The following is a 19,022-nucleotide window of genomic DNA, read 5'->3' as shown; positions in this document are numbered from 1 at the left end:
TACAACTGGTCACAGTATTCTCTTATAATCTTTTCATTATTGTAAGGTTGATAGTTTTATTTTTGATTTTAGTTATTTGTGTTTTGTTTTTCTTTGTCAGTCTAGCTAAGGGCTTGTCAATTTTATTGATCTTTTAAAAGAACTAACTTTTGGTTTTGTTGATTCCCTCTGTTGTTTTCCTTTTCTCTATTTTATTTCTCTCTCTTCTAATCTTTATTATTTCCTTCCTTCTGCTAGCTTTGGGTCTAGCTTGCTCTTCCTTTTCCTAGCTCTTCAAGGCATAAAATTAGGTTATTGATTTGAGATCTTTCTTCTTTTTTAATGTAAGCATTTGCAGCTATAAATTTCTCCCTGAGCACTGCTTTTGCTGCATTCCATAATTTTGTTGTATATTTGGTATGTTGTACTCATTTTCAGTAGTCTCTAAGTATTTTCTAATTTCCCTTGTGATTTCTTCTTTGATCCAGTGGTTGTATAAGAGTGTGTTGATTAATTTTTACAAATTTTGGATTTAAAAATTTTCCTTCTGTTATCAATTTCTAGCTTCATTCCACTGTGGTCAGAGGAGATGCTTTACATGATTTCAGATCTTTTAAAAGTTATTGAGACTTGTTTTGCGTCCTAACACATGGTCTATCCTGAAGAACACTGCACGTGCACTGGAGAAGAATGTGTATTCTACTATTGTTGAGTGTTCTATAGATGTCTATTACGCCCAGTTGGTTTACAGTGTTGTTCAAGTCCTCTATATCCTTACTGATCTTCTGTTAAATGTTCTATCCATTACTGCAAGTGGGGTATTGATGTCTCCAACTATTATTGCAGAACTGTCTATTTCTCCCTTCAGCTCTGCCAATGTTTGCCTCATATATTTCGGGATTCTGTTGTTTTGTGCATATCCATATGTACTTTTAAGAAAAATTTTTCTACTTCATTCTAAATATTTAGTCAAAACCAAAAAAACTTATTCAACTTATTAAACCTACCTACTCACTCCTTATAAGTGGGGATAATATATATAAGACAAAATTTACACCCTATTTCACAGTACAATTTCCTTCCCAAAGCACCACAGAAAAATAATCTGGAACTCTAAAGGCTTAGATAAAGTATTATTCTATATTATAAATGTCACAATTTCTTGCTCATTAAATCTAATTAGCAAAATACAGAGCATATATCTTAAAAATACAAGCTGTCCGCATTTAATGCAAGTTCAATTACATGAGTGCTCAAACATGTAGGAGCAATGTCAACTGTGATATTTTAAATTGTTAATAAATCCATCCATTAAAAATGCTCCAAAATATACAGTGATAACTAAAAATACTATAAATTCTTAAGGAAGAGGGGAGAAAATGATCTAATAAATAAGAAAATCTAGATATTCTCTCTCCTACTCTCAAATATCAGACAATTCTTTTTAAATTCTATCCAAGCAAATAGTATTACTTCTTACAAAGAGAATAACTCTAAAAGACTCGAGGTGTAGTAAATATTACCTCATTTTTTTCTTGCTTAGCTGGTCCTGAATTCTGTGCTCCATTTGCAGGCTCTTTTTCTGAAACTGAACTCTGGCCCAGGATTTCACTGCTGATAGGCCGCTGTGCCTCAACAGGTGTATCACTTCAGGGCAAAAAAACAAAAAGGAAGAGGTAGGGGTAAAGAAAAACATATTGTAGTTAGAGAAATTTTATTTTAAAAAGTGAATATTTAGCCTAAGTGTTTATCAAATGCACAAAAACAGATTTTTAAATTTTACTTTCTTCTTTTTTTTTTTTTTTTTTGCGGTATGCGGGCCTCTCACTGCTGTGGCCTCTCCCGCTGCGAAGCACAGGCTCCGGACGCGCAGGCCCAGCGGCCATGGCCCACGGGCCCAGCCACTCCACGGCATGTGGGATCCTCCCGGACCGGGGCACGAACCCGCGTCCCCCTGCATCGGCAGGCAGACTCTCAACCACTGCGCCACCAAGGAAGCCCACTTTCTTCTCTTAAGTACACTATGTAAGGGATTTTTTAAAATAGAATGTGCTTATAATGGAAGAGCACTGGATTATTAAGCAAGGACGGTAGGGGCTCCCATCTAAAATAATGTGTGTGACCTTGGGAAAATCACTTACATTCTCTGTGGCTCAGCTTCACCTACGAATTAATAGGTTAGATGACCTAAGGCCTACACTCTCTTAAAGAACTCTTAATCTGTTATTTTGTTATCCAAACATCAATTTTCTTTCCTCTAATATATTTCAATAAAATTTTAAGAATAGTTGAGATTTTATTAAAAGGCTTTCTTTGATTTGCACTTAACACAAAAGCTAAACATACCTCTTTCAAATTAAAAAAAATTTATAGTAATTATTTTTATTTATTTATTTAAAATTTATTTTATTTTTGGCTGTATTGAGTCTTTGTTGCTGCGCGCAGGCTTTCTCTAATTGCGGCGAGCGGGGGCTGCTCTTCATTGCAGTGTGTGGGCTTCTCATTGCAGTGGCTTCTCTTGTTGCAGAGCACAGGCTCTAGGCGTGCAGGCTTCAGTAGTTGTGGCACACGGGCTCAGTAGTTGTGGCTCATAGGCTCTAGAGCTCAGGCTCAGTAGTTGTGGCGCACTGGCTTAGTTGCTCCACGGCATGTGGGATCTTCCCGGACCAGGGCTTCAACCGTGTCCCCTTCATTGGCAGGCGGATTCTTAACCACTGCACCAGGGGAAGTCCTCAAATATTTTTAATGTATACTAATTAGTAAGCTTGATGTCTTATGTCAGGTTGTTCCTAACAGTCTTCTAAAATACTAGCAATTTCTACTTTCATATTTATGCTGTTCAAAGTTTTTAATAACTAAGATTATCCAAAGATGACAAATACCACATTCACATAGATTACCTATCAGTAAAAGGCACCATAGGAACAAGTACAAAAGTAAAGTGATTTTTGTCTTCAATGAATTTGATTAGGAGATGACTTCCTAATGGCCTCTCCAGGCAGAAGTATGTAAGACATATCAAAATATAGGTCTAGGGTTTAGGAAAGCAGAGCTAGACAGTCATCTTCACAAAGGCACCATTAGTTAGCAGCCTAGTAGTCTTAAGTACCTAAACATACATACACACACATGCACCCTGAGGAGGAAGTAGAAAGACCTGGGAAGAGTTTTCAGCTATCAGACTGTGCTGTAAGCTGCTAGTGACCATAGGAAGCCCCATTTTAGTCCATAAATTGAATTTGTAAGAGTTATTAACTGTATAGAGATAGAACAACCTTTATAAAGTAACATTTGATTTAATTTTGCAATTTATACAGCACTTCCACATGCATTATCTCACTTAACTTGCACAATAACCTGTAAAATAGGTTAAAATTCCCATTTCACACATGAAGAAACAGACTCAAAAAAGTCATTTTCCCAAAAATACACAGTAAATAAAGCTAGAACTTGAATCCAGGTCTTCAGACTCCAAATCCAATGCTGGCACATGTATGCGAATAGATCTTTTTCCTGCCATTTAATTTTGAGACCATTATATTGTATAGTCACAGCCTGTGTATTTCAACTGATTTTTATTCCTTTTTTATTTTGAGTTGGTTTCTGTTCGAGTGAAAAGATATCCTTCAAAATACCACACACTCTTTTATAAACTTTTCTTCTGTGTTTTATCTTCTTCTTCACCATAGTAACTCAATCATACCCTGGGGATGCAGCACAGTGCTAGCACAGAGAAGACAATCAAATATTTTTAAATGAATACTGACTTCAAATTACCACAAGCAGGAGTTTCTTTATGCTGCATTTTAACATAACTGATCTGAGCTTTCCAATATTTTTTAATTACACCTAAAATATTCTTTAAAACCAGGTAAACTTTTTTCCAAAGTAAATTTTTATACTTTATCCACAGCACAATAGCTCTCCCATAGTATGTTATTAGTAGCCCTTTTGACACACTGTACTTTCCAAGGGTATGGACCCTGAACAGGGGAAATTTATATTTATTAAGCACTAGGCACATGTTTACCACTCTGCAAGTCAACACTCTATTTTATAGAGGAGGTCACTGAGGCTCAGAGAGTAACCATCCCAAGATCACACAGCTAGAAAATGGCAAGGCTACAGTTCAAACCCAAGTCTGACTCCAAAGACCATGTTCTATTCATTGTTCTACACTGCTTTGTCCCATAAGTTTTCCAATTTCAGAGACATGACAGATGTTTTCTGGGTTATTACTACTGCTCAGCTAAAAACACATATATTACTTACCTTTTGACATGTCACGTTTTACCCCACTGTTTATTCTATAATGGTCTAATAACTTATATTCCACTTCTTTCCATCTTTATTCAGTCATTCCTCAATTTATAGTACTTTCTTTACATAGGGAATAGCACATGTAGAGTCAAATTTGCCTGGATTTTTGTGTGTTTTTTTTCTTTATAAAGACAATCCCACTGGTGCACAATTCAAAACGTGCTATTCATTTTATCAACCAAGAATATCCTATCATCTCACGTACTCAGAAGAATATCAGCAGTTCCCCCAGAATTGAAGCCCAGCATCCCAGACAATGAGAATTTTCTCTAAGGGGATCAGAAAGTCCAAGAAAACTTTAAGATAGTCTCTACAAATGCTCAAGATTCTCTATTCCTTTAGGATTTAGATAATAGGATGCTCTTACATTAAATTATATTCATTCGTTTTTATCACTAGATATCATCTTAATCTTTCAAATATAAAATACAGAGCAATAAGATGCCTTAGGAAGTCACCCTAGGCTTTGGGAAGTCCCTCACTTAACTGATCCCAGAATCCTCTCCTCTCTTTAAAGAACATTAAAGAAAATCACACCCACCCACCCCAACAATCTCACAGCAACTTAACAGAAAATGCTTCCATAAATATTTATCCTGTAATTCTTGTGCCTTAACCCTTAACTAAAGATCTCCTCCTGTTTTAATTAGAAATAGAAATTCCAAGTCCAGTGCTCCTTCTTCAATAAAGAATGCCTCCAACTCTCCTATATGAATAGTAAAAGGTTTAGGTTTAGTTTTTGTGCTTTTAATAAACTTATTGCAGTCGATAGTAATACTTCATAGCATCAACTCTGAGTATAGGAAACCAGGATGTGTCCCCAGTAGGTTTCCTGGAAAATGGAGGCAGGAAGTTTCCTAAGCCTTGAAATAAAGAACTGCTAATCAGGAAATTATTATTTCAAGCCAGGTTTGAAGGAAAAAGTGGTAGTTTTAATACTTAATTTTCTCATGTATGTATATAAAGAATTACTAAAAAATGATAAGTGGAAATAAACAGAGATTTTTATACATACATGTTCAATACAGTAATATTTACAGGAAACAGTCTACTCTCTTACAATAAGGAACTAGGTAAAATTATGATCCAGTCATACAATGGAATACTGCACACACCATTAATCACTGACCTCAATAAATGTTTAAAAATATGGGAGGGGCTTCCCTGGTGGCACAGTGGTTGAGAGTCCGCCTGCTGATGCAGGGGACACAGGTTCGTGCCCTGGTCAGGGAAGATCCCACATGCCGTGGAGCAGCTGGGCCCGTAAGCCATGGCCACTGAGCCTGCGGTTCCGGAGCCTGTGCTCCACAACGGGAGAGGCCACAACAGCGAGAGGCCCGCGTACCGCAAAAAAAGAAAAATATATGGGAAAACATCATGATTTATCAAGTGAAAAAAGCAAATTATATGAAAATATATATAGCACCTTCTCAATTTTTAAAAATGTATTCATTGGAAAAATGTTGGTCATCTAAGCGCAAGATTGTGTGGGATTTTAATTCTCTTATTGATATCCTTCCATATTTTCCAAAATTTCTTCAATGCACATGTACTGCCTTTATAACCAGCAAAATGATAATACGGGATACAAAAATAAAGGTTTTCCCTGATAACTGTAATTATCAAAATTTTTAAAACGCCTTATAAATAAAGTTTTAAAGACTAACTTTCAACTAAATGGACTTGAACATTTAGAAAACACACACACACACACACACACACACACACACACACCCCAATTAGATTATCTCACACTTGTGGAGATCTCCCAATTTTCATGAGCAAATACTTACCGTTCAGGGGATTCTTCATAAATACTGTGACATTCTGTATTCTCAAGCATAAGACTTCTACTGAGGTTTTGTACCCCTGGATAATGGAAGTTAGCAAAGGAGTGTGACATTGGAGAAGTTTTGTTCCCAAGGTCTGAAATTCTCTTATCATGACTGGTTAGTCCACAAGTGAGGCCATCTAAAGCAGGATTCAGAGAGCGGGTCATATAGGCATCAGCTGATTGAGGCCTTCTCAATGGAGATGATGGATAGGGAGAAAGTTTGCTGATAAGAGGAGTCAAAAGATCAGCATATGCAGCTTTTGTGGGTTTCAGAAGTTTGTCAACATGAATATTAAGCATTTTCTGTTCAAAAGCACAAGAGAAGACCGAAGATGGGAGATTCTGAAGCCATGACAATAAACTCAGATCCAAATCATCACAACCATTACCACATAAGAGGTCGATACCAAGTAGTACTTCACTTTCTGTAATTTCTTCTCCAGTTGCTTTACTTTGACAAAATTCTACACAGCATTCATAAAGTAGGCCCTTCATTACAAGCTGAAATAAACGATTGTTACTTGCTTTAAAACCAGCCTCACTTAGCTTCCTATCAGCAGGGATGAATTCTGCAACCATGACACAAGCCTCTTCAAAACAGTGAACTCGTGCAGTGCTGGGATTCCAGTCCTTAAATTCAGCATGATTGGTCAGACGAGGCAAAGTCAAAAGCAAACAGAGCTTGCTGTAATCATCTTTAGAAGGACAGTACTCTTCTAGGGCATGTAAACATTGCACAGCTTCTTGCATGGTAAATTCCAGCTGTAAGAAAAATATAAGTGATTGCTATAAAGAGAAATGCTATGAGATATGAAAACAATGAGAGTATTTTATTCAAATATAAAGACGCTTTACGAACTTTCACAAACTGTTCAATTGCAAAAGGATAAACTCATGTCACAGAATACTCATATAATTGTGGGCTATTTAACAAGTTTCAAGTCAGGAACCAAAATGTTTTTTACTCCTAAAATAAAGATTTTAAAGTTTGGTTATTAGCACATTAAACTTTTACCTATAAAAAAAGTGTTGTAATTCAGACTTAATACTATCATTTTCAAATGTATAATTTTTTAAGAGTAAGGATAATTAAGTTTTCTAGCAATGAAACTGAAGCATGCCAAAATTCAATTATTTATTATAGCTTGCTATCACTCCAGCTTACTCAAAAAGCGAAAGAGCCATCCTCAAACTTACCTTAGGACAAATGTGTGTGGGGAGAGAAAGCAAATCAAGAAAGGGAACACCTACAGTTCATTTCTACAAAAACAGTGCAGAGACAGAACAAAAGGAAGCTTAGCTGAAAAACAAATTACAATAATTTGTATAGTGAATATTATCTTAGTATCATAAGCTTTTGATGATGTAAGGAACCTTAGAGCTTGCATAGCACAGCTTCTATATCTTACCTGTGGGAAAAGTTAGGGTGCAGATTTAACCTATGTAATTCAGTTGGTTAGTGACAAAGACAGAATAAAAATTCTTATTGACTAATATTCCAGTGTTCTTTCCACTTTTTTCTTTTTTTTGGCCACAACATGCAGCACGCAGAATCTTAGTTCCCCGACCAGGGATCAAACCTGTGACCCCTGCAGTGGAAGCATGGAGTCTTAACCACTGGACTACCAGGGAAGTCCTTCTTTCCACTTTTAAACATCATTATCTGCAAACATTTCTCTATTATTTCAATGATTACTTACTGGCACTTAATAAAAGTTTCTTTGGTTTTGGATGCGACAATACTAGTATTAAAACTTTAAAAGTATCTCTCTAATCAAAAAGAATTTAATATCATTAAATCTAAATTGTTATTAAAAGTACACATTGTACTAAAAAAACACCTTTGGGGAATCCCCTGGCTGTCCAGTGGTTAGGGCTCTGTGCTTTCACTGCTGAGGGCCCAGGTTCAATCCCTGGTCAGGGAACTAAGATTCTACAAGCTGCACTGCGCAGGCAAAAAAAAAAAGAGTTAAAAAACACACCTCTGGATCAAAGAAAGTACTGAAAAGACAGAAAGAGGAAGTAAACATAATCCACTTCTGGGATAAGAAAAGAAGCAATGATGTAGAGTCATCAAGTCAAACATCTTTTGCTATCTATATCACCTTAAACAAGAGGGGAGCACACACTCTCCAACCAGACAGCCACTCATTTATCATCTTTGCCTAAATCACACAACAAATTCAGAAGCACTACAGACTGAAAGTACTACATCTGCAAAAGAGCAGATCTTGCCCCACACCCGCTCATAAAAACTTTGAAAACTCATGATACTAATCTTTTGCTTTAGTGAATAGAATACTTATGACTGAAACAAGACTGTGGAGCAAACCTTTAGGAATAAAAATCTTACATGCTGGGGCTCATCTTCTGCTGACATTGCGTTGTTAACACATAAAGCTTCTAAAAACTTCTGCTTCAGGATAATATAACGAAACCTGTGAAAAATAAAATATGAAACATTAAAATGATTAAAATCTGAATTATAGCAATGTCGAAGACAAGAAATGAGACTCAAGTTCCTAAAGCAAAACAGGCCAAGTTTTTCTTATAGGACTAATTATTTTTTTAAAAAAAGACTTTAAAAAATTAATTTTCCAATGTCTCATAAATCAAATATACTTATAAGTTACTGTAAGTAGCTTTCCTTTCAGAAAATTCTTTAATTATTTTACAAAGCTGATCACACTGAAGCCATAATTAAAATAATTTCAGCAGCAAGTAATCACAATTTAATACTCAAAGGAAGGATTTCTATTTGCAATATTAATTCTAAGCAATCAAGTTTTCATGGAAGATGTCAAATGTCACCTAATATGAAATCAAAATTCTTTATATTACAAATATTTTATTTCCCAAAATATGTCCTCTTTTCTTTTCAAACATGAGAAAGGTCTAATAAAAATAGAGCTGAAAGGATAGGAAGGAATGAACAACATTGCTAAAAAACCATAAGATAACTGTAGACTTAAAACTTTTTAAAAGGGATTTTTCAGAGAGGGGAAGGGAGTGTCTACGTGACTTCTCTATGGATCAAAACATGTTGAATGCCTTAAGCACTTTAAAGAAAAGTGTTTCTAAGGGCTGAAAGAAAATAATAATGAACTTCACAGTCATTCTTTCAACCACTGTTGTAACAGCAAATATGTGTCCAATAAAACAAAATCCCTGCCTTCAGGAAGAGGGTCATCTAATGGAAGCAACCCAAGTACCCATCAACAGATGATTGGAGTAAGTAGCTGTGGTGCATTGCGTGCATGTGTACACACATACACACACAATGAACTATTACTCAGCCATAAAAAAGAACAAAATAATGCAATTTGCAGCAACATGGATGGACTTAGAGATTGTCATACTGAGTGAAGTAAGTCAGACAGAAAAGGACAAATATCATATGATATCGCTTATATGTGGAATCTAAAAAGTGGTACAAATGAACTTATTTACAAAATAGAAATAGAGTTACAGATGTGGAAAACAAACTTATGGTTAACGGGGGGAAGGGGACGAGGGATAAATTGGGAGATTGGGATTGACATATACACACTACTCTATATGAAATAAATAACTAATAAAGACCTACTGTATAGCACAGGAAACTCTACTTAATACTCTGTGATGACCTACATGGGAAAAGAATCTAAAAAAGAGTGGATATATGTATAACTGAATCACTTTGCTGTACACCTGAAACTAACACAACATTGTAAATCAACTATACTTCAATAAAAAATTTTTTAAAAGTCACACAAGGAAGCAGAAAAAGAACGAAATATTGCCATCTACAAAAACATGGATGAACCTAGAGAATATTGTGCTTACTGAAATAAGTCAGACAAAGAAAGACAAATACTATATGATAACACATGTAGAATCTAAAAAATAATACAAATGAACATATATACAAAACCGAAACAGACTCACAGACACAGAAAACAAACTTGTGGTTACCAAAATGGGGGGTGGGGGGTGGGGAGGGATAAGTTAGGGGTATGAGATTAACAAAGGCAAACTACTATACATAAAATAGGTAAGCAACAAGGATTAACTATATAGCACAGAGAATTATACCCAATATCTTGTAATAACCTATAATGGAATATAATCTGCAAAAATATTGAAACACCATGCTGTGTACCTGAAACTAACACAATATTATAAATCAACTATACTTCATTTTTTTAAAAAAAGAAGAGGGTCATCTAATAAATTGCATGAAATATGTATAGGATTCAGCAAGATTTCAAAGGAGTATGAAACAGGTCTACCAGAAATAGTGAGGGCCTTACAAGAAATGACTCTTGGAAGATGATCAAGAATGTGCTATGTAAAGGCAGGAGATGATGTAAGAAACAGTATCCCAGATAAATGAAGAATGTATAAAAGCAAAGAGGGGGCGCTTCCCTGGTGGTGCAGTGGTTGAGAGTCCGCCTGCCGATGCAGGGGACATGGGTTCATGCCCCAGTCCGGGAAGATCCCACATGCCACGGAGCGGCTGGGCCTGTGAGCCATGGCTGCTGAGCCTGCATGTCCGGAGCCTGTTCTCCGCAACAGGAGAGGCCCATGAACCACAAAAAAAAAAAAAAAAAAAGGCAAAGAGGTATTAAATAGCATGGTTTATGGAGAATCAGAAACTAATATGAGGTTCCACTTTTGATAATGGTGGAGTAACTTGTACCTGGCTAACCTTTCTGCAAATAACAATTAAACCCTAGATTAAATACAAAAAATATTTGAAAGCACTGAAGAAAAAAAAAAAAGCTGGCATAACTAGAGGGAAGTCAATCCTTGAAAAAGGGAACTTTAGGGGGTGAGACTGAAGGGTATAAGGCCTTTCAGCTGAGAGCACTCCCCAGTCCACACAGTGTGAGCTAGAACTCAGGCAGAAAGCTGCAGTTTTACAGGCTTTGGAGAAGTCAGGCTTTTGAGAAGTTCGGCTGCCAGAACAGCTGAAAAGTGGTGGGCAGGTTTCATTTTTTTCCAAAACAAGAGGAAACCACAATGAAAAATACACCAAAATCTACTGTATAAACTGTGCCTAAATCCTTGGTCATCCCTAAAACTGAAGATGCAAGGGAGACTCCAAAGAGCCCAGGGAAAGCAACAGATTGAAGGCTAAATAACTGAGCAGAGATTTCATCTGGTGTCCACTAGGTGAGGGACAGAGTTTGCATTCTGAAGTACAACAAAGTAAACTCCCTGCATGAATAAAAATCAATACCTTCCAAAGGAAGATAACAGAAATCCAGAGTTTCAACAATGAATCCCAATGTGCAAAATACATTAAAAAATGACTAGACGTGAAAAAAAGTGACTCATAGTTAAGAGAAAATGCAATCAATAGAAACTGAGCCTGATATAAACTAAAAGTTGGAATTAGCAAATAAGGACTATTGGTGAACAAGCAGTTACTAAAAATATGTTCAAGGGCTTTTTGGGAAGTACAGTCACAATGAACAAACAGATAGGAATATCTCAGAGAAAAATTATAAATAAAAGTAAATTCTGCAACCAAAAAGTACAATATCTGAAATGAAAAATTCATTGTTTATGAGCAGATTGCTAATAACTCAAGAAAGTGTCAATAAATATTGAAGGTAAATCAAAAGAAATAATCCAGACTGAAGAATACACAGAAAAAATGTTTTTTTAAAAAAAGGAACAAAGCCTCAAAACTGTGGAACAATATCAATCTGTCTAATATTGTATACTTAGAAGGAGAAAAAGGGGCAGAAAAAATTTTTGAAGATATAACTGCCAAAAACTTCCCAAACTTGATGAAAGACATAAACTTATAGATCCAAAAAGCTCAGCAAACCCCAAGCAGGAAAAAATACAAATAAATCACACTTAGGCACATCAAAATCAAACTGCTGAAAACTAATGACAAGGAGAAAATCTTGAAGGCAGCCAGTAGAAGAAGAAAAAATAGAAAGAAAGAAACATTACATACAAGAGAATTAAGGATAACTGTTTGTCAGAAATAATGGAGGCCAGGAAACAATGGAATGACATCTTTAAATTCTTTGTACTATCATGACGAAACAACTGCTTCAGACATGGCCCTTGCGATGTTTTATATATAGACACTGTTGACTAAGGGGTTTATATATCAGATGTTCAACTAATTGAAGTACATGCAAGCTGTCCTCTAGAAGTTCTCCAACTCAATGGGATTGAGTGTACTATTTTCTAGGAAAGCTAAAAGTCTTGTTTTTAAATTTTTGTTTATTGTTTTGTTTTGCTCAACTTCTACCAATGATAAGACACTAAAAAATACAGATGAAATCTTACCTTTTTTTGTCAAATTTTTCCATACATTCTAGAGGCTGAATGAACTGAAGAACTTCATCCCATTGACCATCAAGGATTAGCTGCCTATATAAAGAAAAATCCACACATGCTATCAAATTTGTGTTACACTAATTAAAAGCAGAAGAGATGACAAGATAGCATTAGAACTTCACAAAGCAGGTAATGAGAATAACATTTTACTTGGTTTCTCAACCACTATAATAAACTTCCTCACAACTTATGTGTAACAACATATGCTATATGAGAAGAATTTGTGAATCTGCACCCACTCCTCATTCTAAAATTTTTTTTTACCTATGTAAAAACATTGAACTAAGTCTAAAAGTTTCTTTATTTCCCCACTAATCTTATAGTTTAAAGTTATTCTGTATTACTTAGGGGCCAGTGTGTTGGTATGTTCCAGTCTCACTAAGTCATTGGTTCTCAACTGGGTGCAGTTTTGCCCCCTGGAGAAATATGGCACTGTCTGGGGACATTTTTGGTTGTCACAACTAGGGTGCGACTGGCATCTTCAGGGTATAGGTCAGAAGTGCTGCTAAACACCCTACAATGCACAGGAAAACCCCCACACTCACACAACAAAGAACCATCTGGCCCAAAATGTTAACAGTACTGAGGTTGAAAACCCTGCTCTAAACTGTGAATTCAACATCTTTGAGGCATTTAACACTAGAGTTTATATTCTGAGAATGAAAATAGTAATGAATAATATCATATTTCATCCTACTTAAGTAGTCTACAGGAACTTCTAAAAGTTATAAGGCATTCAGATTACTGTTCTTTTATAAAAGTAATTTCCCTATTTATGCTTTTTTAGAACAGAAAATTTAAAAATAGGCAGGAAGTTTTCCAGAGTGGAGCCAAGGAGGGTGGGCGTTTAGGCTGCACCGACCCCTCAGCCCCCCTCCAGGAGACATTTCGAATCCAGGACATGTCGGGATTGAGGAGATACGAGGTAGCGCTGGAGGCTGAGGAGATCTACTGGGGCTGTTTCTACTTTTTCCCCTGGCTGCGCACGTGGTGGAGGGAGCGGAGCTCAGCGCACCCTCGGGAGCAGAAGCTGGAGCCTCTGCGGGGCCTGATGAGCTGTCTGTCAAGCAGACTGGGCACTGCTCCCCAGCACTCCAGTCGCAGCCTCCCCCGCCGCACCCCCGCTGCCACTGCCCAGCCAGCCGGTGCATTAAAGATTTAAACCGAAAAAAAAAAAAAATAGGCAGGGAAGATCCACAAAGGATTGCCAACTTTTGATTCGACAAAGAATGAATATTAATAAAAAGCAATCACAATATGTATCATAATCATTTTATAAAGGGACATTTTATTTTATTTTGTTTTTTAAAGGTTTTTTTAAAATTTATTTATTTTATTTATTTATTTTTGGCTGCATTGTGTCTTTGTTGCTATGCACAGGCTTTCTCTAGTTACGGTGTTGCGGTGCACGAGCTTCTCATTGAGGTGGCTTCTCTTGTTGCAGAGCACGGGCTCTAAGCACACAGGCTTCAGGAGTTGTGGCTCACGGGCTCTGGAGTGCGGGCTCAGTAGTTGTGGCGCACGGGCTTAGTTGCTGCGCGGCATGTGGGATCTTCCCGGACCAGGGCTGGAACCCGTGTCCCCTGCATTGGCAGGCGGATTCTTAACCACTGCACCACCAGGGAAGCCCTAAAGGGACATTTTAATATTTCAAAAGTAAGAAGGACACAATTTCAAAGGCCGGCAGCCCTTTAAGATGAATACATTTAGTTTAATGAAAAACTTACTATCCTGTAATTTCACCTAAGACCAGTAAAACTTCATAACAAACCATCAGGTTTCTGCATGGGGATATCTGAGAGCCACTGCTAAATTCCAGAAGTAGCAATGACAGAGCCCAAAGAATACTGCCTTAGTACTGGTTCCTGACTATATCGTTGACTAAGCTCCCTGGGGCTGAATGTCATTCATAATGTCAAATACAGGGAAGTGCAATGAGTTTAAATAAACTCTCCTAATAATAAAGCTTTTTAAAAAGCTCCTTCTTCATGAGTTAGAAACATTTCATTTCTTAAGGCTTTCCTAGCCACAAAATGCTACATATCCAAGAATCTGTACTTCTTATCAAGGACATTTGGTATCACATAAGCACAGAATACATTTCTGCCTGGAAATTTGGGTTTTTCTTTTTCAATCCAATTCAAGGAAGGATATATTTAGCTTTCCATTTTGGCAAACATGTTGACTCCCTTTTGCTCTGTAATTCCACTTCCAAGAATCTTGTTTTAAGGAAATAATTCAAGATACAGAAATAGTCACATGTATGAAAGATGCTCAGTAGAGCATGTATTTAAGAAAAATTGCAATTTAATTGTCTAAAAATAGGGGAATCATTAGGAAATTAAGTAAATCGAAAATTTTCAAAGCATAAATTTGTAATCACATAGAGAATTCTTATAATGTTAATGGATAAAGCAGGATACAAAATTCTAAATGCAACAGAATTGTTTCTTTTTTTCAATATGCACAGAAAATTATCAGTAGTATGTGTGGATGGTGGGCTGATTTTTCTTCTTTATTTTTCTATATTTTCTACAAAGAATATTTTATATAACGAGTATGTTTTACTTCTATAGCATAAAAAAGGTATTTCAGAAATATTTTTTTAACTTTACAGAGTCTCTGATTTCTTAATCAAATATTTTTTATGATGATGCCACAAACACAATAGAGTTGTGACTCTTTTTAATGAATCTCTGGATCTTACTCCTGAAAACATTCTACAGAAAACTTTGTTTTGTAAACGTTCTTTATAAAAATAAACATTTAAAAAACTATACTTTGTCTTTTCATAATTACAAAGGTCTATCCATACTGTACCTATTATCTTATTAATACTTAACATTTCTTGGAATGAGCTACAAACCTCACAGTGCTAATGAAATCATACCTCAGGAAAAGCATATCATCTGAAAATAGGCCATTTATGACTCCACTTTCCTTCTCAAGGGCCAACATACTAATGTGAAGCTTCTTTGAATTCAAGAAGTCTAAAATTAGCTTAATGATTTCAACCTCTTTTACATTCACTGTTTCTTCAGCCGTCATGTTGATAACCTAAATATTAAACAGAACAAAAACAAAAATTAGTTCTATTATTTCTAAGCATTATTAACTATCTGAAAACTTCACATAACAAGTTTCTTGGAAGTATTTAATACAGTTATTCTAAGTGAAACTAATGTAATATTTGTCAAAACCAAGTCATTCTTTAAGGTGTGATATAGGAATGGCTATGATTTTAAGTCCTTATCTTTGAGAGATACACAATGGAATTACAGATTGATATGAAGTTTGTGATTTGCTTCAAAATAATACAAGCAGCAGCATGTGGGAGGAAGTAAAGATAAAACAATAATCACAACCATTAAAGTAGGATAATGGGTAATTGGAGGTTCATTATATTTGCTATGGTCTAAATGTTGGTCTCCTCCCAAAATTCATATGTTGAAATCCTAACCCCTAAAGTGATGGTATTAGGAGGTGGGGGGCTTTGGGAGGTGATTAGGTAATGAGGCAGAGCCCTCGTGATTGGGATTAGTGCCCTTATAAAAGAGACCACAGGGACTTCCCTAGCAGTCCAGTGGTTAAGACGCTGTGCTTCCACTGCAGGGGGCACAGGTTCGATCCCTGGGTCGGGGAACTAAGATCCCACATGCTGCGCGGCTTGGCCAAATAAAAAAAATTTTTTTAATAATAATCATACGCTGCGATCTATTGAAAGTCAGCCCTCGACACAAGGGTTTGTCGCTACCACCGCCGCCACTGTGGCGGCGGCGGGGCCCGGGAAAGCTCGGCGTCCGTTCCTTCCTTCCTCCCTCCCTCGCTCTCCGGACTCCCCCACCCAGCACCCCGCGGGCGGCGTCCTCGGCCCACCCTCGGCGGCTGCCCACCGTCTGCGCGATGGGAGCGGCGGCAGGTCTCGGCGCGCATGTACCCGGACCGGCCCGCGCCGGTCTGTCGGGGGAGGCGCCCGTCCCGCCGAAGGAAAAGGGGGCGAGAGGTCAGGGGGCGCCCCTGGCGGCGCCCCCCGGCCTCGCGCCGCGCCTCCTCCCCACCCCGCCGTGGGCCTCGCCCACGGGCTGGACGGGGAAAGGGGGAGGCGGGTGCTGACCGAGAGGCGGGGGACGTCGCAGGGCGGCCCCGTGGGCCCCTTTCCCGGGGGCCGTGGGGGCCGGAGGGGCGGCGGCACGCGCGTGCCGCCGAACGCATCCGTGTCTGGGTCCTCCGCCACCCTCGGCGCAGGGGGTGGGCCGGGGTTCCCGGCCGCTCGCGGCCCTTGCGCTCTTCCTAAAAAAATCATCATCATCATCATCATCATCATAAAAAATAAAAGAGACCCCAGAAAGCTAGTTCGACTCTCTCCATGAGGATAAAATGTGAACTCAGCAGTCTGAAACCGGGAAGAGGGCTCTCACCAGAACGGAACTATGCTAGCACCCTTATCTCAGACTTCCAGCATCTATTGCAGAACTGTGAGCAATAAATTAATGCTATAAATAAACCACCTAGTCTATGGTATTCTGTTATAGCACCCCAAATGAACTAAGACAATATTATTCTGTCTACTCCTACATACGTTTAAAATTTGCCATAATAAAGAATATTTTAAAAAATCACTAATAACCAAACCATGTTTAGCTATGCCCTACACACTAATTCAATAAGCACTTACTGTCTTTTCTCTGTGATAGACACTGTCCTGTATAGTCAGGACACATTGGCTCTGTCCTTAAGAAACTTATGGAGTGTAGCAGCAACAAGTAAAATGTTGTACCCTATACTTTGGAACCAAACAAAACAAGGTTGGTTAAAATGTGCAACTTTAAGTCATATTGGTACTACCAACTTAAACATCAGTGATATTTCAGCTCTCTCAAATCCCTTCTCTCACTTGTAAGTCTGCAGTGATACAATTGAGCACACAGGTTAATTCATCAAGAATTAGAACTAGGAGGAATTCTGAAGATCATTAGATTAACACTCTCATTTTAAAGATAAGGCCACACAAGTTAAATGGCCTAAGTTGCTGCAGTTTTCAAATGTTCACGCTCAGAGCAGTACAAGAGTACCAAGCTAAGCGGACTAGCTGCAAACAGACCTCATCAGATGAAACAGACTGTAAACGTATCTTTCTCACAGGACCAATTATCTTCTCACAGGACCTATCTTCAACCAAATTCACAGAAACATAAACATGCATGTATGCACATGGGTTTATTTTTTGTCTACTATTTTGACAATTTATTTCTTCATAATGAGAAGTACAAACATCTAGCAGACTAGAATGTTCATCAGATGAATACATTTTCTCTCTTAGGTGGAGAAGGTGATAGAGTAAACAAGGGACAGAGCATGGAAAAATAATTATGATTCAAATACTTAATGACATCAGACTAAGCTAATCTCATACATCCATCTCCACAATAAGGACATGCCTACCTCAGGAAACAGACAACTCACAAATCTCTCTCCCCCAACAGGCCAGCCACCCAATTCCTCATGCTTTGGGTTTCCCTTTGCTATCTTCTGAGCTGACCACCCTTCTCTTCATAGACTTTGTCCAAAAGACTCTGTACAATAAAGTTAATGATATTTCCATTCAATAAATTCTGATCATATTTCAGAACTGTGTCTCTGAGATTAGCAATTTTAGCATTCCCCAAATCTTCAGATAATTCTTACTAGAAAAGAATGGCTTTTGCTAATTTAACTCTCAGAAAAATAATTGTAAACTCCCCTCGAATCTTAGAGGGCACTTCACTTAAATCACCATATACCAATCACACAACTTAATACAGAACTGAGACTATAATTTTCTAATGTTCAATACATCCAATGATATTAAACATTTTATAGGCCTCATTCAACATTCAGTCTAATACTAAGTAACTCTGGAGTTACTACGAATCTATGGCAATAGTCCCACAAGTTTCATGCTGCCATCATTTCTGATTAATAAAACCTAAGAGAAAAAGAAGTAGTATATTCTTACAGATACATATTTTACACTGACTTTATATCTAGAATTTGAATAGATACAAAAAATAGATCTTAATTACCCTAGAATTATTCAGGGTTTTAAAAAATTCATTTAAAAAATAAAAAATAATTCATTTAAAAAGATAAGTTTTAATTCTATACTGTAGAATTCCCAGTAGAAAAGTATGATATTTTAATCACCCAACCCAGAATTTTAACTCTTATAAACTTTACTGTTGCTGGATACAACATAAAACATAGACACATAACATAATGACTATATCTTAGAATTATTCTTTTGTAACCCACCCTGTGTTACTGAAACATTTGTAGAGGCTCCCAAAATCCTAACTATATAATTTAGAAATTAGATATGTATATATTTTTAAACATAACATAAAAGCATGATTCATTCTTTAATTTCCTTAAACTACTAATCACTACAAAGCTAGAATTTTTTGCTAATTCAGAGGAGTAGAATTCAATAATAAATGCCTCTTCCCCTCCCCTCAAGGGGACTACAAATCCAAAGTAAGATTTAACTAGCTTAGGAACCACT

General features: G+C 37.2%; 1 protein-coding gene across 2 annotated transcripts in view; it reads right to left on the bottom strand.

Moving 5' to 3' along the window:
- Positions 1-19,022, bottom strand: part of WDR47 (WD repeat domain 47) — a 57,946-nt gene that overhangs the window by 24,515 nt on the left and 14,409 nt on the right. Inside the window, exons 2-6 of one of the 2 annotated variants that reach the window (XM_060301698.1) lie at positions 15,372-15,538; positions 12,431-12,514; positions 8,466-8,571; positions 6,093-6,895; positions 1,503-1,626 (exon numbers count right to left, since the gene is read on the bottom strand). In XM_060301698.1, coding sequence (XP_060157681.1) covers positions 1,503-1,626; positions 6,093-6,895; positions 8,466-8,571; positions 12,431-12,514; positions 15,372-15,529 — 1,275 coding nt within the window. In that variant the 5' untranslated portion in view covers positions 15,530-15,538. The remainder of the gene's footprint in view (positions 1-1,502; positions 1,627-6,092; positions 6,896-8,465; positions 8,572-12,430; positions 12,515-15,371; positions 15,539-19,022) is intronic. The other variant, XM_030868896.2, reaches the window with a different exon arrangement.

The sequence above is a fragment of the Globicephala melas genome, chromosome 1, assembly GCF_963455315.2.
Source record: "Globicephala melas chromosome 1, mGloMel1.2, whole genome shotgun sequence".
Taxonomy (NCBI): Eukaryota; Metazoa; Chordata; class Mammalia; order Artiodactyla; family Delphinidae; genus Globicephala; species Globicephala melas.
Note: the sequence above shows the minus strand (reverse complement) of the source record. Positions and strands in the feature narration are given on the sequence as shown.